This window comes from Stigmatopora nigra, unplaced genomic scaffold, assembly GCF_051989575.1.
Source record: "Stigmatopora nigra isolate UIUO_SnigA unplaced genomic scaffold, RoL_Snig_1.1 HiC_scaffold_25, whole genome shotgun sequence".
Classification (NCBI taxonomy): Eukaryota; Metazoa; Chordata; class Actinopteri; order Syngnathiformes; family Syngnathidae; genus Stigmatopora; species Stigmatopora nigra.
Genome location: NW_027551604.1, coordinates 383,745 through 407,033, shown reverse-complemented (window position 1 = coordinate 407,033; position 23,289 = coordinate 383,745). Strand labels below are relative to the sequence as shown.

General features: G+C 42.2%; 2 protein-coding genes across 4 annotated transcripts; both read right to left on the bottom strand.

The window, feature by feature from the left end:
- Window positions 1-636: 636 nt before the first annotated feature.
- Window positions 637-22,290, bottom strand: dapk2b (death-associated protein kinase 2b). Of its 3 annotated transcripts, none has more exons than XM_077711024.1 (13): window positions 21,891-22,290; window positions 11,779-11,946; window positions 11,231-11,357; window positions 7,815-8,036; window positions 6,632-6,770; window positions 6,028-6,157; window positions 5,899-5,947; window positions 5,264-5,290; window positions 5,015-5,167; window positions 4,876-4,921; window positions 1,919-2,008; window positions 1,764-1,844; window positions 637-1,680 (listed from the first exon to the last, which is right to left on the bottom strand). In XM_077711024.1, exons 3-13 carry the CDS (start codon window positions 11,305-11,307, stop codon window positions 1,597-1,599), a joined length of 1,098 nt encoding a protein of 365 aa, XP_077567150.1. In that variant the 5' UTR covers window positions 11,308-11,357; window positions 11,779-11,946; window positions 21,891-22,290; the 3' UTR covers window positions 637-1,596. The 3 variants fall into 3 exon arrangements, with proteins under 3 accessions (XP_077567150.1, XP_077567149.1, XP_077567151.1); XM_077711023.1 differs by lacking the exon at window positions 21,891-22,290 and adding an exon at window positions 12,019-12,285; XM_077711025.1 differs by lacking the exons at window positions 11,779-11,946; window positions 21,891-22,290 and adding an exon at window positions 11,492-11,757.
- On the bottom strand, window positions 12,448-21,626 carry tbc1d2b (TBC1 domain family, member 2B). The gene is made up of 13 exons (XM_077711022.1): window positions 21,083-21,626; window positions 20,277-20,427; window positions 19,450-19,609; window positions 18,626-18,783; window positions 18,334-18,563; window positions 17,180-17,617; window positions 16,433-16,543; window positions 16,120-16,316; window positions 14,708-15,202; window positions 14,531-14,648; window positions 13,919-14,104; window positions 13,716-13,837; window positions 12,448-13,233 (listed from the first exon to the last, which is right to left on the bottom strand). Exons 1-13 carry the CDS (start codon window positions 21,467-21,469, stop codon window positions 13,038-13,040), a joined length of 2,949 nt encoding a protein of 982 aa, XP_077567148.1. The 5' UTR covers window positions 21,470-21,626; the 3' UTR covers window positions 12,448-13,037.
- Window positions 22,291-23,289: the final 999 nt, after the last annotated feature.

The following is a 23,289-nucleotide window of genomic DNA, read 5'->3' as shown; positions in this document are numbered from 1 at the left end:
CTCGCGGGGGGTGCCAGAGCCTACCCTTGCTGGCAATGGGACCTCCCTCAATCTGTGGCCAGCCAATCACAGTGCACGAGGAGACAAACACTCATACCTAAGGAGAATTTAGCTCACAATTAGCCAAGCATGCATGTTTTTGGGATTAGGCAGAGTACCCAGAAAAAAACCCACGTGAGAAAACGCAAACTTCACGCAGTGAGGCCCCAGCCGTGGTTGACCCTTGACCCCAGAACTGCAAACCGCGCCAAGCAGTGGCCTGCCAAGCTTTTAATTTGAAGTCAATGCAGCATAATTGAGGATGACATCATTTTGGGGTACCAAATTAGGAGTCTTTGTAGCCGTGGCCTACTTTTAGCCACTGCCAGACATTCATTCGTTTATTCGGGTGAGAACTATGGGCACAATGGCTTGAAAAACCACAACAGGGCAACTTTTGATCCGTTTGGAGCGTCAACGCGTCACGTCCGCCATTTTATTAAAAGTCCATTTCCATCAAAAGTAGACAAACGAGTCACAAACGGGAACATTTGTCATTAAAACAAACACTTAAGACGCTTGGCGGAGCATTCTTATTTACAGCATAAATACAGGACGTTAAAACGTATCAAACAATGGTGTTAAGAGCTCCATATGTATAATTAATACTTTTTTTGTTTTTGAAACACTGTCATGGGAAGGAAGTGATGATTGAATTGCCTTTTTTAACAGGCATATGACAGGTCCACTTTGAACCTAAACAATATGTAAATGAGCAAATATTGTTCCTAAGGCAGTAAATGGTTTATGGAAGCACATTTTGGAGCAATTTCCCAGCAACACACCCATTCAAAAAAAGAAGGAAAAAAGACATAAGTGTATTGCATTCACTTAAATTTTCTTTTAAAGCCAAATTTATTGATTTTGGGGATTTTTTTTGTTAATTTTTTTTTTAATGGTGGCTAGGCTTATGGAAAAAATATAGGGAAATTTTTTTTTAAAAAAACCCTTCAAAATAAATTAAACAGACAAAACAAAGATCTAAAATAATAAAAATGACAAAAAAAAACAACCCAAAAAATAAATTCATCAGACAAAACAGAGAGCTAAAATATATATTTTTTAAAATAACACTAAAAATAAATTAAACAGAAAAACTAGTTAAAAAATAAATTAAAAAAACAACTCTCCAAATAAATTCATCTAAAATAACAGTTTTGACCAAAAAAATGAAAAAATAGCCTAGAAAATAATATTTTTGAGAAAAAAATAAGTTTATAAAATTCTGAATTAAAAAAACAACCCCCATAATGAAAACGAATTAGCAAAACGGTCAAACTATTTAAAAAAAATGAAATATGAATGCAATACACTTGAGCACAGCACCTGCAGCAGAAGGATTTTTTTAAGACTGTTCGTAACTAGCGGAAAGAAGGAAGGAAGGAAGTAAGATCTCTACGACCTGGACGCCAAGTAACACCATCTCGCCACTTTTCTACGAGTGCTACCTAAATTAAAAATGCTAACTCGGTTGGGTTGCCTAGGTAACAACTACAGTGTATTTGTGTGTGTGTGTGTGTGTGTGGTTGAGGACAGACAGGTTTAAAGATGGCGGCTTCAGGAAGTGCTGCTTCTCTTTCTGGTTCTGGGCCGCCGACTGAGGATTTCAACTTCTTCCTCGCGGTCGCTTTCGCAATCCCTCTGAAATAAAATTTGAAAAAAAAACACACGTAATATGTTTTCCTGGCTAGCCCAGGTCAAAAGGTTAGCATTAGCAATCTTACCTCATCCTGTTCTGGAGATTTTGGGCCCTTCTTCATGATTCGGGTCAAGTGGTTGCACAGAGCCACAATTCGGAAAGACAGCTATAAGAAAAAGAAATGCAAAATATATTAAAATGGCGATGTTATCTTGTATAATATTGGATTTTGTTGATTACCTTCCATCGGCGTCTGGCGTACTGGCGCTTGAAGTTGTCCAAGTTGACCACCGACAACCTCTTGACCATGGCTTGTCTGGTATTGTGCGGCTGTGACATCACAACAATTAGCCATTAGCTATACATGCTAAACACTACATTCATTTTTGATCAAAAAAAATGGACACCAAAAAAATAATTAAAAAAAACACAACACTAAAAAAGGGGACCCCAAAAACAAACAAAAATAAACACAACACTAAAAAAAGTGACCCCAAAAAAAACAACAACAACATTGATTTTTGGCAATTTTTTATTGCACATGTTAAAAAAACAGCATATGTTTTAACATTGAGGTCAAAAGTGCACTTAATAAAAGCATCTTTCAAGTATTGTTAATGTGATGCGTGCAAATTCTGGAAATCCTCCAAATAAATAAATAAATTAAATAAATAACATTTCGGTATTCTCTCCACTTGAAGAAAAGCAAATCGGTGCTAAAAACCATTAAAAAAAAAGGTCAAAAACCTCAAAGGAATGCAAAATCAAAGCATTCCATTGGAAAGAACGGCTTTAAAATCTCCAACTCAGACCACATAAATAAATAAAAAATATTTTATAACACAACAGTCAGTAATTTTCCAAAATAGAAAGCTATCCAAATCGCGGTCAATAATATGTCCAAAAAAAATTGGCTAACATTTATCAATGTACCAAAAAGAAAAACAGCACGAGGTCAAGACACCGTCCTCCTTTAAATCTTAACTTGTCTCTTTTTTAACGCTCTATTGCAAAAAGCCTCTTTATTACCCCCATTTTTAATAGTCCTTCACGTAACGGGCCTATCAAAACAGACTTTTAGTTCATGTCATGTTTTTCCAAAAGTACTGATACGATAAAACATCTGGAAAAGAAAATGACCGCCTTCCCTTTCTTTCTCTGTGCAGAACAAGAAATGAGCAAATTCATATCAATTACCAATAAATTATCATATCAAATATTTTTTTCTGCATCAGATACGCCACTGTAAACAAAGCAGATTAAAATTTGCGAGCAATACAAACTGAAAAACACTGAAAAAGTACTACACTACATTTGGATGTCATCTTATTACAGTACATAGATACAAATATGGTTTCAAAATCTTTCAAAATTTAAATTTGTAAATGTAAATGTTTTTTTTCTACCCTCAACCATACTACGTTGACTTTTAAGTAGTGGTATATTCATACTGGATAATTATTAAATTTACGTATTCATATAAAATTGAACAAAATAAAATACAATTCAACCCTGAAATGCTTTTAAGCAAAAAAGTACTTGGAAAAGAGAAAGATCTTTGTTAAAAAGACGGACTCTTTTCATATATATTATTACAGTCTACATCTAATGACTTCAAAATACGATTAAAAAATAAACTTTTTCCTGAAATTGGCTAAAAAATAGTTTTTGGTGGGTTTTGGTTGAGTGACGCATTTTCCTTCCTTTCAACTGGTGTCACGTTGGCTAACAATTTAACAAAGATATAACGAAAAAGGAGTCTCATTTTTGCTATCTTAAGCTAGAAATAAGTTTTAAAAAGCCACAAAAATAGAAAACAAAGACTTAAATGTCAAGTAAGGGCCATCAAATGTTCCCAAAGGCCCCAAATTGCACATTGTAAGGGCCAAATTTGAGTATTAGCATGTAATTTCGCAGTTAGCATCCATCGTGACGCACGTAAAAAAATGGCGCTCGACAAGTTTCGAAGCTTTACGCGACTTTTTCCACTTTACAGCAAATGTACCCTCCCATCCTCTTTGTTTTTTAGCGTATTCGCTTCAATTTTAACGTTCTTGAGCGTCATTCCGTGATAAAACAACAGATCTCCGTTTGGAATTTGACTGGGCGAGAGATTGTCGGGCCTCGGGATGCCGCCTTCCTCCCAACGTTCGGTCTTCGGGCGCTTCGCCGCCGCCATCGCCGGACTTTGGGCAAAAAGGATCGAGGGAGAGGCGGGGTCAGAGGTCGGCAAGACGCGCAACGGCGCGGTTCCGTCGTAGGATTAGCGTTTCGGCGTGAGTGAGAAAACGGACGCGCAAGCCAAGGCAGGTGAGAGTGGTCGCCGAGGGTTTTAGCGTTTGTCACACGCATGCGCACAAAAAAATTGCAATATTTTACCTGACAGGTTAGTGGAGAGCCAAATGCGTTTAATTTGTATATGTATCTTTTAACATTTATCTAGTATAATAATTAAGGTACTCTCAATGTGTGTCTTTCAGTTTTTATCTCGTACATATAATGCGCTTTCTGTATACATTTTTCTCTAGTATGATCGGTGTCAAAGTGGCGGCCCGGGGGCCAAATCTGGCCCGCCGCATCATTTTGTGTGGCCCGGGAAAGTCAATCATGAGTGCCAGATTTCAAGGATCAAATTCAAATGAAGAGTAGAGATATAGATTATATTTCCTGATTTTCCGCCTTTTATATCAATAATTGTCATTTTTTAAATCAATTTTTACTTTGTGTTTAGTTCAAAAATCATTTTGCAAAATCTAAAAATATATTGAAAAACAGCTAAAATCAATGTTGTTTTAGATCGATAAAAAAAACTGAATATTCGGGGCTTTTAATCCATTTCTAAATTTAAAAAATAATCTAAATATTCTATCGTGAAATCAAGTTGACGTCAAAGCAGCCAGTGAACCAATTTGAGTCTGACACCCTTGTTTCAGTGCGTTTGGGAATCAGATCTCCCACCGCTGATTTCCATATTTGACCTGACCGCTTAGTGGGGAAAGCCATACGCACCCGTGGAAAGAGCCACATATGGCTCCTGCGCTATAAGTTCCCTACCCTAAATGTGTCCTTCCATATTGATATAACAAAACATTCCATTTGCTCCTTTTGTGTCTCAAGTCAAGTGGCATGCCCCTATTTTCCACACACAACACAAGGACACACCCACACAAACCCACACAAAGCCGCGTGCACCGTACCTTAATCCAAGGATGGTTCAAGGCGTCTTGTATGCTCATCCGTTTCCTAAAAGTCAGAAGAAAGACGCAGTTGTGTCAAAGACCCTCTCCAGGCGGGCTGTGGCTCCACCGGGGGTGCCGTACACACGGTCAGTCGTACCTGGTGTCTTTGACCAGCAGCTTGTCGATGAAACTCTTGGCCAGCTCGCTGGTGTTGCCAAAGAACTCGTCGTCAAATTGGTAACTCATGGCCGACACGTTGCCCAGCGTTTCCTGCTTGGTGTCGCCCAAAAATGGCGACGCCCCACTCAGACTGACACCCCAAAAAAACAAAACAAAAAAAGATACATTTGAATTGATTTGAATACGGTTTTATTGTGCCATGGAAAAACGGTGGCGGCAAACTTACAGAACATACGTGATGACTCCGATGCTCCTGTCACAAAGAAAAATCACATCCGTCAAAATCAAACACAAGTACAGTGGTGCCTTGAGATATGAGCTTCATGCGTTCGGGGACTGAGCTCGTATGTCAAGGTCAAGGGTGTCAAACTGAGTTCGCAGGCCGCAATTATGTCAACTCCATATCACATAGGCTGAACTATTTTAGATATCATATTTATATATTTTTTTAATTGGACTGGATCAAAATATTCAATTTTTTTAGATGTAAAACAATGTTTATTTTAAAACATCTAATCATCATTTGTTTTTCATTTCAAATAAGAAACATTTTTTTGAAATTGTATTCAATATTAAAGTGGAAAACCGAAAATATTTTTATATATTTATCTTTAAATATCAAAAAATGCTTTCTGACCTAAAAACACCAAAATAAATGTATAAAAATTGCAATTATTGATTTAAAAGGGGAAAATCAGGAAATATAATATCCATCTATATCTATCATTTGAATTTGATCCTAAAACAGAAAGTCGCCACTCATGATTGACTTTCTCGGGCCGCAAAAATGAGGCGACGGGCCACATTTGGCCCCCGGGCCGCCACTTTGACACCAGTGATATAAATTATTATGAAGCTCACCACATATCGGCCTCCAAGCCCAGGGGCTCGTAATTGACAATCTCTGGAGCTGAAGAACAAACAATAACACCACATTTAAGTCATTTTTGTAATAGAAATAAATAGGGAAGAATACAAAAATGTGCTTACCAACAAATTCTGGGGTTCCAAAAATATTTTTAAAGTCGGCGCCGTCTTCGATCTTGTGCGCCAATCCAAAATCAATGATTTTGATGCGGGGGAGAGGACCGCTTCGATCCAGCAGCATGATATTTTCCGGCTGAAAAGTAAACAAAAAACGAATGAAATAACAAGGATTAAAGCGGCGCTTTTGCAATCAAAACATTCCTTCATTGTGCTTTCTACTTTGATTGGCTTTAATCGCTAACGCCGGAGCCGCCCGCCATTGGCCAAACGGGGGCTCGGTGCTGGGCCTAAAGTAACTAGACGCCTAGATAACCTTGTGACCTCTGTATCTGGTGGGCGGGGCCTCTTCCCTGGGTAAACAGGAAGCAAGTGGGCCTGAAAATAGCCTGACAGGCCTTCCGACAGATGCCTTATTTTGCGTTACGACTTGTTTTGGTGAAGATGGGAGGGGGGGGTCAAAGGTGTGGACCAGGAGTGCCCACTAGGGGGTCCAATCCGGCCCCCCTAGTGGTCTTGTTCTGTCTGCTAGCTCATTCTTACAGTTCGATTTGCCACTTGCCATCGAAATGGCGCCTTTAATGGCAGACAACGAGTGGACGTGCTTTACCTTGAGGTCAAAATGCGCAATCCTTTTGGAGTGCAGATACTGGACTCCATCCAGGATTTGCTTGATAAACTCGGTGGCCTCTTCTTCACAAAGCGACTCTTTGCGAGCCAGGAAATCAAACAGCTCACCGCCAGAAACCCTAACCCACACACAAACACAATAAACTCTATGGGAGCACGTCATCGAAATACGCTAAAGCACAGGTGTCAAAGTGGCGGCCCGGGGGCCAAATCTGGCCCACCGGATCATTTTGTGCGGCCCGAGAAAGTCAATCATGACTTTCTGTTTTAGGATCAAATTCAAATGAAGGATATAGATGTATATTAAATTTCCTGATTTCCATCCTTTTAAATCAATCATTGTCTATTTTTAATCATTTTTTTCTGTGTTTTTAGTTCAAAAATCACTTTGTAAAATCTAAAAATATATTTTATAAAAGCTAAAATCAACATTATTTTAGATCTATAAGAAACTGAATATTCAGGGATTTTAATTCAGTTCTTTTAATCCATTTATAAAAAAAAAATCTAAATATTAAATTTAAAATGGTCTGAACTGAGTCTGACACCCTTGGTATAGATGTATATTAAATTCCCTAATTTTCCCCCTTTTAAATCAATAATTATAATTTTTCAATCAATTTTTTTGTGTTTTTAGTTCAAAAATTATTTTGTCAAATCTAAAAATATATATAAAAAACTAAAATAAACATTGTTTTAGACCTATAAAAATTTTAATAATCAGGGATTTTAATCCAGTTCTTTTACTCCATTTATAAAAAATATTCTATCTAAAATGGTCCGACCCACATGAAATCAAGTTGACGTTAAAGCGACCCAAAGCGAACCAACCCGAGTCTGACACCCTGTGTGGGTACGCTAGCTGTATTAGCACGCCTCAGCTAGCTGTGGCAAGGTCTCTTTGTCCGCCTGCCAAATTGGACGTTGGCATAAAAAGGCAGGGGACATTGCCCATTGAGTTAATGGCGCGTGTTCTGACGTCACCAGTCCAAAACCAGAAACAATGTTTGGTTTACAAATCCTCCGTCATCGATTGCGTGCGCCAGCCACAAACAAACAAAAAACAGGACGCTTCGGGTCGACGGAAAAGGGACAAAGTGCGTTTTGCTTTGGAGGACGCCGGTTCGATTCCCAGGCCGAAAAACCCCAACCCTCCGACTCACAATTCCAAGACGAGCACCACGTCGGTTCGGTTCTCGTAGACGTCGTGAAGGGCCACCACGTTGGGGTGCCGGAGCTGGCGCAGGATTTCCACTTCCCGCTCGATCTCCTCGCGCCGCACGCCGCGGCGGCTGGCCCGACTCTGCCGCTTCTTGACGAACTTGGCGGCAAATTCGGCGCCGGTGCTCTTTTCCGTGCAGCGTTTGACCACCGCAAATTGCCCGCTGCCAACACAACCATTAAAAAAAGGAAAACCATCAAATTATGTGGAGATTTATTTTGGAAAATGCCACAAACAGAAAATTCTCTTTATTGGAGAAAATTTTATTTTTGGGGTTCGAACCTCGATCTCGGAACAGTGAGGCAGACGCACTAACCACTAGGACACCGTCCCAGTTTGACAAATGATGGCATTTTCACATGAGGAAGTTTACGATGCAATTTTTAAGCGTCAACAGGATACGGCGAGGAACGAGGGTCAACATCGGGGAGGAAGTGAGGAGAGATTTATTGTGGCGTTCGGGTTGAAGAACAATTCCAATGTCCTCCCACTTGAGGCAACTTCCTGCCAATGAGCATCTTAAAAATGTCAAAACACTCTGTCTTTATGTGGGTTCTCCCATTTTCTAGTCCAGCTTGACCCTCACATTTCACGGCGGTGTTTTCAGGGTACGCTATGTGGAAAGTCTTTGCGGCTTTATTACGTATTGTGTTGGGGGCGGGGCAAGTTTTGTCATCAGAAACGGGGTGACTAAGGCCGCTTGAATTGTGACACATTTCCTGTTAGCGCAGACGGCGTGAGATTCCATCCTTAATGAGATGGGAAGACAGGTTTTGCCTTGTTTTAAATCCGGATAAATAAAAGAGAGTTTAGCACGGTGGATGAGTGGTTAAGGCATTGGCCTTGCCGTGCTGGGGTCCTGGGTTCGACCCCAGGTTGGTATGCCTGTTTCTATGGGTACTCTGGGTTCCTCTCACATTCCAAAAACATGCATGCTAAGCTAGCTAACTGCTAAATTATTACTAGCTACAAGTGCGAGTGGGATTGGTTATCGGGGTTGACCACCCTTTCAGGGGAGAACTAGGCTCCAGTACCCCCAGCGACCCTCAAAAAAAGTTTGGACATCCAGCCCTGTCGATGTCACTGAAATGTGAGCATTCCAATCTACTTTAGTATTTAAAATACTCATTTATAAAAGTTGCTCTTATGGTAGAAAAACAATAGAAAACAAAAATAATGACCAAAAAGTCCCTTCGAGGTCAACAATTATTTATTCTGAACAAAATGACCAAAATATTTCCTTAAAACGAGAGTCCACATTTTGAATAGCTGTTCGTGAAAGGGTTAACTAGCGTAAACTCCTCGTTAGCATGTGTGAGATGAGTCTGTCGTCTGCGTGGACCGTTATGTTATCATAGTTATCTAGTCAGCTAATAATAACACGGCGTGCACCTGTCATCTCTTCAACGCGCCACGCCACAAGAATGCGCGCCCAGGCGGCAAAGAGGAAATGACACGTCCACCCGTCTCGACCGACCACTTGAAAAGTATTAAACCTCATATCAGTTGCCGGGGTTAAACACACGAACCCCCCAAAATTAATGCCGTATTTTTCCACCTAGTTCAAGGGTGTCAGACTCGGGTTGGTTCGCGGGCCGCTTTAACATTAACTCGATTTAATGTGGGCCATTTTAGATATTTAGATATTAGATATATTTACATTTTTTTAATAAAATTATTAAAATAACTGGATTAAAATCCCTGAATATTCTGTGTTTTATCTAAAACAATGTTTATTTTAGCTTTTTTAATATATCTAAAATGATTTTTGGACTAAAAACAGAAAAAATGATTAAAATATGACAATTATTGATTTAAAAAGGGGGAAATCAGGAAATTGAATATACATCTATACTCTTTATCTTAATTTGATCCTAAAACAGAAAGTCAGCACTCATGATTGACTTTCCCGGGCCGCACAAAATGATACGGCGGGCCAGATTTAGCCCCCAGGCCGCCACTTTGACACCTGTGGCCTAGAGTGAATATAAGTTATATCAGGCAAAAATGACCAGGGGGAAATATATAACAGTAAAAAAAAAAAGAAATAATTTAAAAATAAATAAAAAATCCCCCCCAAAAATGTGGTGAAACTGCGAAAGCTGAAGCACAAAATGGTCTGTATCTTAGTGTCCATGTTTAGAGAAGCGCAACGGAGTGCGATTTTGACACATACGACGTGACGCCAATCAAACGAGCGCTTACGTAACAGGTTGCCAAAGCTGGTGGCGACGCAACTCTCCGGCGGAACCGTCTGCGGCAACCGCGGACGCTGCAGGCTTAGCGATGGATCACGCCAATCATTTTTGATTGAAAACTACGTCCTTCCCAGTCAGTCCAATCATAATTGCTGGTTAATATAATTAAATCTGACCTTATTTTTCACATGAACATTTGGACAAGGACAAATAGGTTGAGAGGGCTTTCCTCTCCTCCCATTGGCTCTGTCAACAGTGACACTAAACGGACTCGCCGGTTCCCCGCCCGGGATTTCCCGCCGACAATTTTCTCCACTGTTACTCGTCGCGTGGCGATGAACGGGCTGAGCGACTCGTTTGTCATTCAGCGCAAGGATTCCCCACCCTGAGGTGGAGTCGGTGTTCACGTTTGGCTCGGCCCTTGCCAAAACACACCCAGGTTTTTACGCAAGAACGCTGCGTACGCAATTGCCGCACTATAAGACGCACCTTCAACCAATATATTCGTTTCGTATACAAGGGAGTGCCGTATTATAAGAAACATTAAAATTTGCGGTAGTGGTAGTAGTGACAAACAATGCTTAAGTCACATGTGTCAAAGTGGCGGCCCAGGGGCCAAATGTGGCCCGCCGTATCATTTTATGCGGCCCGGGAAAGTCAATGATGAGTGCCGACTTTCTGTTTTGATTTAAAATTAAAATGAAGAGTATAGATGTATATGCAATTTCCTGATTTCCCCTTTTTAAATCAATAATTGTCATTTTTAATCATTTTTTTCAGTTTTTAGTTTAAAAAATCCTTTAGGAAAATCTAAAAATATATTTTAAAAGCTGAAATAAACAGTTTCAGATCTATAAAAAAACGGAATAATCGGCATTTATAATCCAGTTCTTTTAATCCATTTATAAAACCAAAAAAAAATTAAATATTCCATCTAAAATGGTGCATCCCACATGAAATAAAGTTGACGTTAATGCAGCCCACGAACCAACCCTTGAGTTAAGAGCATACATGAGATTTGAATTTAATAACTGCCATTATTGCCAATAGAGGTCCAATCCTTTTTGACAGGGAGGACAACCCTGGATTGGACGCCTCTCACCTGGCAGGAAAATGCTTTTAACACACTCACGCACACACCCTTCTAAAGTGGACTTACCTTCCCAATTCCTGGCCAATGTCATAAAAGTCCTCCACAGCCTGCTGCTTAAAAAGCGCCATTCCAGGTGTCCTCATTGATGTGGATGTTCTCCTCCGAGGCTATCCTCACCACTAAAACCACTTTCCTGAACACCGAAAGAAAGAAACAAAGAGAGAAAGAAAGAGAGGGAGAAAGGAGTGGTAAATGCCGCCGTTTGGTCTTTGGCAACGCATGTCCCAGCTCGCATCGACAAACATTCCATCTCACAGCCGGACCTACTTTGGCTCCATTTCGGGTCTAATTAATCCGACTCAAATGTCTTTCTCTCTCCCTCTCCCAAAAGCGAACCAGCGCTCAGACCGGGACCGAGAATGTAGCAGTGGACGAGGATTAAGAAGAACAAAAGCGGATTTTGGGAGGGGGGGAATTACGTTAGGTTAATGCTCCCCTGGGGGAAATGTTTACTTTAGAAAGGAAATGTCGTGAAGGCCAGGGGTGAATAGCTGAGTGGCTAACATGCTAACTAAGACCTGATAGTAAAGTATGTATACTACAAGTATATTTACCTTGAGTGGGATGCACTGGATGGAAAGGCGTTCTCGGGTTCCTCCGGTTCTTGTGTCAAGTGTTGGCAGCAACATCCCACTTTTGTTTGACATCAAGTCCCTCCCACGCGAAAGACTCATCTTGCTATCCATAACTAGGACATGACTACTTCTTGGCATGTTTCCTCACTGACAATCAAACCGTCCCGTTTTTTTAGAAAACTCTTTTATTTACGAACAAAATGACAATTTGTAACGTACCTTTCGCTAGGTAACAATGATAGAAAACGTCACATGGAAGTGCCTTGGAATGTAAAGTGTGCAATAGAATGGCAAATAGAAAAAAACGATGACATTGTATGTATCATATCAGCATTTAGCGAAGGTAAAGTGACATGTGGACAGAATACAAACAGGTGGGTTGAGTTGGCTAATGAATGTCGAGGAGATAACACAATGAGGCGATTTTTAAACCATACATTTAGTTCACATTTGTTCTGTTGTTTGGAAATGTCGCTCGGAAAATCACAGATTTAAATACGAGTTGAACTTTGGAACAAAAACAATACAGCATGGACAAACTCAGCACTGCCACACTGTGGACACGGAATGAAACTGTCAGCAAACAGCCGTTGGTGGGAGGAAAAAAGCAGTCTAAAAGAAGGCAATTTTGAGCAGCTAAACATGGAAAAGACTTCAGTATCCAATGAAGACATTTGATGTGAAATGAAAAAGTTAAGTTTAAATGGATTGTTTTACAAAATAAAGGAAAAACACTGTGCCTGAAAATCACTGATACAATTTGGCTGGACCCCAAACAGCAAAAAAAAAGTTGAAATTATCACTTTTCTTTGGAATGAATGGGATTTGGCTCAAAAGCAAAAGAAAAATTACAACTTTGAGTTCATAAAAAAACTAAACTTTGGCCCAAGTGCTCCTGAAATGTTCCAGAAACATCAGAAAAAAACGAAATGTGCGTGGTAATACCATTCAGTGGCTCACTTCAAAATGTAAAACTCTTTAAAAGAATCTAAGAAAGTACCTTATATCGGTCAGATATTTCTGATATATTGAGTTGGCAAATGTATGGTTTTGCCAAAAATCAGAAAGACATTTGGAAAATATTTCATACTACGTGTAGTGAAACTGTATAATGCTACTACCTTCAAGAATGTGTTCCACAGACTTGCAATTGACCTAGACGTAGTTCCAAAATGTAAACGCAAAGTTAAGACAAGTGAAATGAAGGTGGAATACTGATATTTTGGTCCACGTTCCGTTCAGTTTTCCTCGTCGTCGTCGCTGACAAAGTTTCGCCCGTCCTGGGCCGTGTCCCTCTCCCGCAAGAAGGTCTGGCGGATGGCCTCCAATTCGCTCAACTCCAAGCGGACCTTCTCCAGGTGGAAGCCGCGCCGGTTCTGGATTTGCTTCATGGGGAACGGGTTCATGTCCACGAAGGCGATATTCATCAGTTTCCTCAATGGAGAACGGGGGAGAAAAAAAATTATACGTACATATTGCAACAAAATTGTGATTGTCTTCTTTAGGTCTCTACTGTACACAATACAACGTGACCGGACGTTTGGTCGCCGGACGTTTGGGTCGCCGGACGTTTGGGTCGCCGGACGTTTGGGTCGCCGGACGTTTGGGTCGCCGGACGTTTGGGTCGCCGGACGTTTGGGTCGCCGGACGTTTGGGTCGCCGGACGTTTGGGTCGCCGGACGTTTGGTCGCCGGACGTTTGGTCGCCGGACGTTTGGTCGCCAGTCAAATGTACTTAGATATTAAACTCTCTCATGAATATAATTTTGAGAGCTCGTTACAACAGTAAACTGACCGGCGACCAAACGTCTGAGCACCTAATGCAATAACTAAAGACTATTTTTCCTGACTAAAAACTAATTCTTTGTGTCTTTTATGGGTGTCCTCCAAAGTCCAAAAACGTGAAAATTCTCTTACCTGGAGTCGAGGATTGTCCGAGTAAAGTATCTGAGATACTTGAAAATGGCGGTGGAATCTTCCAACTTGAGGAACTCCTCCTCCTTGTATTTGAAGAGCGCCAGAGCGAAACGAAAGACAATCTGCGGAGGTGGTCGGTCCGTTAGCTCAGTTTTTCCAACCGTAGTGCCCCGATTGGTCGTCGGTGGGTTCGACCGTCTCACCTTGGGCCCTTCGTAGAGGAAGGCGTCCCAGATCTTGAAGAGGATGTCCCCCACCACGCTGTCCACAAACACCACCAGAAACCAGTTGAAGGTGATGAGGGAGAAGTCCACCTTGTGTTGCTCAAAGTGGGCGTGGAGTCGAGGCAACTTTTCGTTCAGCAGGTCCTTGAAGACGCGCTGGTCCACCTGCACCAGATCATTTATTTATTTAGCGCCGGGCTAGTTACGCCAGCTACTAGCTAGCTACTATTTGCGTATGGATTATGGCCACCTGGACGAACGTTTTCAATGACTCATTTGGACAATTGTTCAATTTGGACACAGAAAATGAGGACTTTGATGGATTTGTGGGTGATGATGACGCGAGTACATTGTAAAATGGCTCAATAAAGTACAACCCAACTCCGTTTTGCTTTTGTTGCCTTTTTAAAAACGACTTTTTAACGTGTGACTGTATGTTTAAGCTGGTGTATGTTTTGCCATGCCTGGCTGCGTCTTTAAAAACGCTGCGTCCTTTGTGTGTGTCAAATACAGAAATAGCACTCGTTACTGACACTGCGCCTTTAAATGCGGTGCACCCTATAGTCGTGAAAATACGGTACTTCTGCTTACCTGTGAGCCAAGCAGAGTCTTGGTGTAATAGTCTCTCGGCATGAAGACCTCCACGATAGCGATGAGGCTCCAGAAAGCATCTTCTTGGTCCAGATAGAGTAAGGCGATAGCCGCTAACCTGACAAAAATCAATCCATCAATCAAACATTTGACGTTGACCGTGGCTTCAATGGCTACCTGTTGAGTCCTTGGCAGTATCCGATATCTGGATTCCTCCAGGAGAAGGCCAACAGGACGTTCCGGAGCTTCTGTATGCCCACGGCGCTGGGAGACGAGTAGTGCTTGTTGTTGGGCAAAGTGCGCAAGAGATCCAGCTCGATTTGCTTGGACGCCGGGTTGGGCTTGTCCCGGGCCACGCCCAGCAAGGTCTCGTAGTAGTCGGGCGCCAGCTGCTGGCGGAACTTCTGCACGTGGACCGAGACGCACCAGCGCCACAGCCGCGAGCGGTGCGCGTGGGGGACGCCGCAGCGGATCAGCGCCTTGAGCTCGGGCGAGCGCGCCAGCTTGCGGTTCATGGTGCCGGCCAGGAAGTTCTCCCACTTGACGCCCAGCGACACCTCGTGCTCCGTCATGGACAGGGACTTGAGTTCCAGGGCCCGCAATTTGGCCACCAGCCGCTCTTCTTCTTCCTCCTCCTCGGGCAGTGTCTTGAAGCCGAACACGTCGTACTCGCTGTCGGAGACAAGGCGGCAACGGCGTTAGCTCGTGGGATGCTATTGATGCTAGCCGATAGCATTAAAACACAATTAGAAAATGATTCGCCCCCCCAAAAATCTATTGAAAAACCATCAATCGCAATTCAATGTTCCGATTGTTTTCCTCATTAATGACAGCGTGCGCCTTTGACATTCAAATTAATTTAAAATTTAGTGTACTTCACTGAAATTCCCCCTGAAATTAGAATTTGAAAAAATAAATAATTTCTCTTGGATTAGCCCGAAAAAAGCAAAAAAGCCAAATTTCAAAGCTCCGCAATGATGTTTTCCTTTAAGCTGAATGAATTATTTTTCAATATTTAAAGGCCACTGGATTATAAGGCGCCCCCTGTCTATTTTGGAGAAAATAATTGAGTTTTAAGTGCGCCTTATAGTCGTTAAAATACGGTATATATTTTTTCAGTTCACAAATTCACAAATGTTAAAATCCACACTGAAATTCATAAGTGAAAAATAGGGTTATAATAGGGGTGAGCCTACTTGGCAATTTTTCGATGGTGTTTAGTCTACATCAGGGTTGGGCAAACTTTTGGGCCCAGGGTGGGCCACATTAACTTAGAAAAAATTTGACAGATGGGCGGGGTCAGCGCAAGATAGGATACAACTAAAAAAGTACATCCGTTAACAGTACATATGAAACAAACAGAAAAAAAAGGACTCAAGCATTAACATAGTAATCACTCATCATTAAAATCTAAAGTATAAAGTACAAAGTAAAAAGGAATGTATTAAGATATATTGAAATGTCATTTAAAAAAAAGATAGAAGGGCTATAAAACAAAAAAAAAACGTATCTAGTCTACATAACCGCGATACTCGAGGGATTACCGTAGCCGTATACGTGTTGACACACGAGTAATTTATCATTGTTACCTGACGGTGTTGGCTCTGAAGACGGGTTGGTCTTCCCACTCGGGGCTCTCCAGCTGGAGGGCGTCCTCCAACAACCTGGAAATGACTTCCCGGGCGGGACTGTGCTCCGAAGACGAGCACACGGGATTCTTCATCTCTTGAAGCAGCACCAGATATTTGCTCTCCACTTGACACAACTTGGCCTCCAGTGCCGTGTACTGCGTAATCGGAGGGGAGGAGAAAGATGAAGTCATCCATCTTGGAATTTCCCTCAGCATGATTCAGACTTCCTGCCACGCACACCCACGGTGTAACCACGTACGTCCGCACGTACCTTGGCTTCCAATGCTTTCTCGCGACTTTCGGCATTTCTGCGCAAGGCCGTCAACTCCAGGATTTCTTGGTTGAGGAATTTGTTTTGCGTTCTGTAGCCTTGAAGACTGTCCTGAAAGGAAAAGGCCTTCAATCCTCACAAATGACCATGGGAATGCTTTCACGGGGTCCAATTAGGTCTCCTGTTTGGGCATGTTACACCTTAAAATTTAAGGTGTCAGAGTCGGGTTGGTTCGCTTTGGGCTGCTTTCACGTCAATGCAATTTCATGTGGGACGGACCATTTTAGATAGAATATTTACATTTTTTTTCATTTATAAATGAACAAATGAATAAAATAACTGGATTAAAAACCCTGAATATTCCATTTTTTATAGATCTAATACAATGTTTATTTGAGCTTTTTTTAAATATATTTTTAGATTTGACAAAATGATTTTTTAACTAAAAACAGAAAAAAATGATTAAAAATGACAATTATGGATTTAAAAGGAGGAAAATCAGAAAATGTAATAAACATCTCTACTCTTCATTTGAATTTGATCCTAAAACAGAAAGTCACCACTCATGATTGACTTTCTCGGGCCGCACAAAATGATGCGTCGGGCCAGATTTGGCCCCTGGGCCGCCAATTTGACACCGTGGCCTAGAGTGAATATAACATTAACAGAAAGTAAAGTGTAATTTTGCCTAAATGACCTTGAATTTGAGTGGCTACTACTAGAGAAATGCATTTTAAAGCCACAGACCTTGAGGACGTCCACTTCCTGACGTTCCTTTCCGACGTGGGCTGCTGCGGAGGAGGCCTCGTTGGGCGTGGCGGCGCTCCTCTCCTCGCTCTTCTGCGACAGTTTGACGATGGCTCGGTCTTTGGCCTGGATAGTCTCCATCAGCATTCCCAGTTGATCGTTGATCTCGCCCACCTTGACCTTCAGAGCCCTCAACTCTTGCTGGAGGCTCTCCTTCTCCAGGGCCAGGCGCTCCATGTGGCCGCACAAGGATCGCACCTGCCCGTCTTTTTCTCCCACCAGCGCCTGGAGACGCTCCGTCTCTCCCGGCGGGCCGGGCTCCGCCGACGGGGGATCCGGATCCGGAGTCGTCGGCGGCGGCGGCGCCGCCGGGCGTTGCGCCGCTTCCCGGTCGCACTGTGCCGTTCTTAAGGTCTGCTGCAAGAGTCTCACCAGCTCCTGAACAATTGAAGCATTGCGTTTGGTCAGATGGAGTAAATATTGTAAGACAATGAGGGGGAAAAAAAATGGAACCCGGACATTTCATCGCCGGACACTTCGTCCCCGGGCGGTTTGTCGACAGACATTTCGTCGGCAGACCTAACCCCTAACCACTAACTTTAAACACTATCCCCTAACTCACAGGTGTCAAAGCGGCGGCCCGGGGGCCAAATCTGGCCGCCGCCTCATTTTGTGCGGCCCGGGAAAGTCAATGATGAGTGCCCACTTTCTGTTTTAGGGTCAAATTCAAATGAGCATAGATGTATATTACATTTCCTGATTTTCCCCCTTTTAAATCAATCATTGAAATTTTTAATCCATTTTTTTCTTTGTTTTTAGTTCAAAAATCATTTTGTAAAATCTAAAAATATATCATAAAAGCTCAAATTAACATCGTTTTAGATCTATAAAAAATGGAATATTCTGAGCTTTTAATCCAGTTCTTTTAATCCATTTATAAAAATTAAAAAACTAAATATTATATCTAAAATGGTCGATGTGAAATCGAGTTGACGTTAATGCGCCATGCTAACCAACCCGACTCTGACACCCCTATCCTAACCCTAATTCTAACCACAAAGCATACGAATTGTCCGTCGACGAAACGTCCGGTCGCGAAAAAAAAATGGCGGAAAGAAGAGAGTCAAGGAGGGGAAAAATCCTTTCCTTCCTACCTTCTGACTGGCTAACTCCTCTTTAAGTCGTGCTTCTTCTTTTTGCAGGGCACACATTTCCTCCTGCTGGCTCTGAAGGCGGAGCTGCATCTCCACACATTTGCCGTTCACCTCCGTCGGGGAGCCCTCGGCGTGGCGAGCCCACTTTCCCGAGCCGGTGTCCCCCCGCAGCAGGGGCCTCCGAGGCCTGGACGAGTTGCGCACAAAGTCGAAGGCCGATCCGAAAGAGTCTGAAAATGTGACATTGGATCAAAAAAAAGCCAAGAGGAAGAAGAAGAAGAAGTTGACTTACGGCGGTGAACTTCTGGATGTTGCTTGTGCTCGGCAAAGTCTTTGGGCGGGGCGTCCAAGAGCTCCCACTCGTCGGCGCTGCCGCCGCTGTTGCCCGTGTAGAAGACGCTGCGTTTGCTGTCGCCCGCCCTGCCCGCTCGCAGGTACGACATGGAGTTTCTACATAGGATCAAATTCAAATGAAGAGTATAGAGATGTATATTACATTTCTTGATTTCCCCCTTTTAAATCAATATTTGCAATTCTTTAATCCATTTTTTCTGTTTTTAGTTCAAAAATCTTTTTGTAAAATCTAAAAATATATTTAAAAAAGCTCAAATAAACATTGTTTTAGATCTATAAAAAACGGAATGTTCAGGGCCGGTTCTTTTAATCAATTTATAAAAACAAAAATCTTAATACTATACCTAAAATGGTGCGGCCCACATGAAATGGAGTTGACATTAAAGTGACCCACCAACCAACCAGAGTCTGACACCCTGGTAAAGGATGTGTGTGACAATTTCCTCTATTGCATTACACCTCAGAAAAAAAAAGTGAGGGCCCATTTTTTCTTTTTTTTCTTCTTCACTCAAAGCTAATTTCCCTCTTTAGCGAGGACTCCAAAATAGACGCATGCCATTCAAAGCTTTGCATCAAATGAAGAGCAAAATTGGTTTAGACGGACGGCCATGAAGTCCTAAGCTTCAAATCTCATTGTATTATATCATGTATTGTTTAATGACGACAATAAAGGCATTGAATTGAATGATCACAGCGGATCCACATGGCACTAGGTCAAAGGTCATCTAGCTTTTGAACAATGTGCAAATGGCAGCAACCGACCTGAGGTCTGCGCCCAAGGTCTTGAGTGAGAAATTAAGGGTGTTAACGGCGGTCCCTCTGGGCGAGTGGATCCCCGTCGAGCCGTCCGCCTGAGACTCCACGGCAAAGTCGCTGCGGAGCTTCTCCATGCTGTCGCTGAGTTTTTCAAAGAGAATTCCATCTGGGATTCGGAGGAACAAGAGGAAAGACAATGATTGATTTAAAAGGGGGAAATCAGGACATTTAATATACATCTATACTCTTCATTTGAATTTGATCCTAAAACTGAAAGTCATGATTTACATTCCCGGGCCACACAAAATGATGTGGCGGGCCATATTTGGCCCCCGGGCCGCCACTTTGACACCTGTGCTCTAGATAATCAAAAGCCTAAATTCAGTCATGCCTATCTTACAATGGCCTTGAATATTTAACATTTTATTCCAGGAGGGAGGACATTTTACGGAATGCCTGGCTGACCTGGGTTTTATCTCCATTCCTGCCTATCATCACAATGCATCCAAGAGGGGGATCAAGGTCTTTTACGACAGAAAATGTTGCATTAAAGGCTTTAAACCACCGGTTTCCAGTCTTTTTTTCTCTACCACACCTCAACCAAATCATCAGGATGGTTCGCAAGCTTGCTGATGAAGTAATCATTGGATTCTGGTGTGGTAGTGTGGAAAAAAGACTGGCTCGGAGGCAGTCCAAAAAGGGACAAAAGCCTAATTAAAGCCTAAATAAACAAAAAGTCAAACTCCGCCTCCACCAGTGAAGCAAGTCATTCCTCCCCAGGTGGAATTAAGTCAATGTGACGGATGCAGCAGGTGCACGTTGACCCCGCGTACCGTTATCTTGAGCTACGAGACCGCTGATTGGGTGGGCTAAGGTGGGAGAGCTCCAGCTGTCCCTCTGGCCACGCCCACGTGAGTTGCTGAATTCCCAGCGTTTGTGTTGGAGTTGCTGGAGCCACAAGTGCATCACCTTTTTGCTGGGAGCCTCAAAACACACAAACACAAACACCATCATTAACCAAAAGACATTAAATACACACCTACTATTGATAGTTGGGCTAAAATGCCAAAATACCGTGTGCTGAACGACAAACTGATATTTTAGAGTGTAGTTCCATACTAGCACCAGACAAAAAAAATGTCAAAAGTAATGTGTTGATGTCATTTTGATTGCAATAACCTTTCACAACTTATGTGTATGTTTACTACATCTTATCATTTTGGTCTTGGCAGGTGTTTTTTCTCAGCTAAGTGGATGACAACAACGCAGTCAAAATGTTATTTTTTTTTTAAATATTTTTTGTATTCCCTTTAAAACGCCGATTTACATCATTACGTTGCTCAGTCGCCACCTGGAACCACGCTATCTATGTTATAGTGATTATTAATGTAATAATGCAAAGGAAGACGACCTGACGGTGTCATGTGATGGCAATCATGTGACCAGCGGACATGAGGTCAAATCATCCTTTTTTTTTCTTTTTTTTTTACATTTTTACAACTGCCAAATAAATGGACTGTCATTCGCCGTTAACGGCAGCCAGCTCACAAAATACCGAGTAAATTGGCAAGAGAGCCGTTTAAACCTGAAAGTGAACGTGACAGTAGCCGAAAAAAAAGTTTAGGGGAAGCCCAAATACCTTGAGCAGAAACTCTTTGCCCGAAGCACTTATTGCAAAGTGTCCCTCTTCGGCCTCGACGTCGTAGCTGAAGCAGGCATCTCCAATTTCGATGTACCCCAAAGGTAACGCGTCTTGGCGGCTCTTGAAGTAATACAAATAACATTTCCTCGGGTCGTAGACGAACCACCGCGGCTTGTAGCCCCTCAGAGGCCCCTTCCCGGAGAGTTTGCTCAAGAAGCCGCAGAGTTTGGGGGAGTGCTCTTTCGCCGCTTCTTCCACTTCGACGTCGCCTTCGACATTGCCGTCGACGGCGTCGGGGACGTCGGCTTCCTTGGCGGAGCTTTCCTCAAGTTGAGGAGCCTGGCCGGGGCTCGACTCGCCGGCGTCCTCCTCCTCTTCTTTCATCTTTCCTCTAAGTTTCTTCTTCGTGTAGTGGAGCGGATGCCCACTTGGGTTTCCACCCGCATGACTGGCTGGCTAAGTGGCAAAGCATCACGGGAGTGGTAGTTTCATTTTGAGAATGCGGAAGTGACAGATCATCACAGGATTGGGGGGTTTTAATGTTGGAATGCTGAAGTGACAAAAATGGCGGGAGTGCTACTTTAATTTTTGGTCGACTGCGTCGCAAGGCATCATGGGAGTGGTAGTGAAATTTTTGGAATGCGGAAGTCATAACTCGCTCGCCACCGAGCGACGCTGTTTTGAGCAATCAGCTTGAACGCGGCATAAAACTTAAACGCATACCTGTCAACCTCGAACCATTTGTGATCTTACCAAATTTTGTTTTCGCCCTTACATATATGTATAAATACATGGAAAATCTTACCACTTTACTTTTTTGTAAAAAATCACGAACAACAAGTGAAAATGAAAGTAAACATAAACAAGGGAACAGGAAACGGAAATCACATGGTGAAAGTGTTACAAAACGAAATGTTTATCATGATCTTTTTTTTTTAGCCAATCAGAGGCGCCGGTACATATATCACTTGGCAGACATGCGTTTTTTAGCCAATCAGAGGCGCCGGTACATATATCACTTGGCAGACATGCGTTTCCGGGAAGAAACAATGGCGGATGGTGAAAAATGGCTAGAAAGTGCCTTAATTTATTTTTTTTTCTCAAAATCACCGTTTAGCGTACCATTTTCATGTGTACAGCGTACCAATATAAAAATGGGCTTTCAGTTGTACCAATTACGGCGAGAACGTACCAGTTGACAGGTATGTAAACGTGTTGACTGGTATACTCTAAAAATCCTTTAATGACTACTTATTTAAGTGTGCACTTTGTGGCGAAGCTTTAAAACTAATTGTACAGGTTGTGTCATGACCATAAAGGCAATCAATTCAAATACAAACACACTTGATCATCATATTCTAATCACTCCCGTTAATGAGATTGAAGATGTGATCATATTTGCATTCAATGTGAGTCATTTTGCCCACAAAAGTACATTAAAACGACCACTCGTGAAAAACTGACCTGAAATCGGAAAGCAGAGATTGAATAAATGACTTTTGTTCATCTGCCGAGACCTTTTGCACGTTTTCTATTTCCCTCTCCGACGGGCATCCCGTTTTTCACATTGTAGCTTAGCTTCATCTGTCGGGCTGAGCGCCAATTATCCAGGTCAGCTTTTATTTTGCCATCTCCGCACTCCCCTCATCCCCGAGGGCGCCGCATCTATCTTAGCCACCGACGCGAGGGCGAGAACATTCGGCACGGGCCACGAAAACAACCGCTCGTACGCAAATCCGTGTACAGAACCACTTCCTTAGTCGAAGGGGGACGGACATGGAAGAGAAAATCTTGAAACATGGATAGTGGTTTTTGTGAGACAGCCAATTGAATTGACTTGAATCATTTAATTGTGTATATATGAGAGTGATGAAGTAGAGATGTTCTCAAGTGAGATTCAATGCATCCGTGACAAGATTTTCAAAATAAAGGATAAGGAAAATGCATTTTCTTTTTCGTATCTTGAGTCACTCATTTGCATGTAAAAAAAAAAAAGTGTAACCTGAATCTCGTACCTAGAGGCATTCGTAAGTAGAGGCAAGACTAGTCTTAAAGGTCAACTTGTCTTGGTTAAGTTTGTACCTTCTTCTGTTCACTTGACAGAATTAAAGAATTTGCTCATAGAAGAAGCTAGCCTAGCTCACAGGCTAGCATCTTTTACAGTATGGGCTTCACTAAAGACCACTAAACACCCCCCAAAAAAA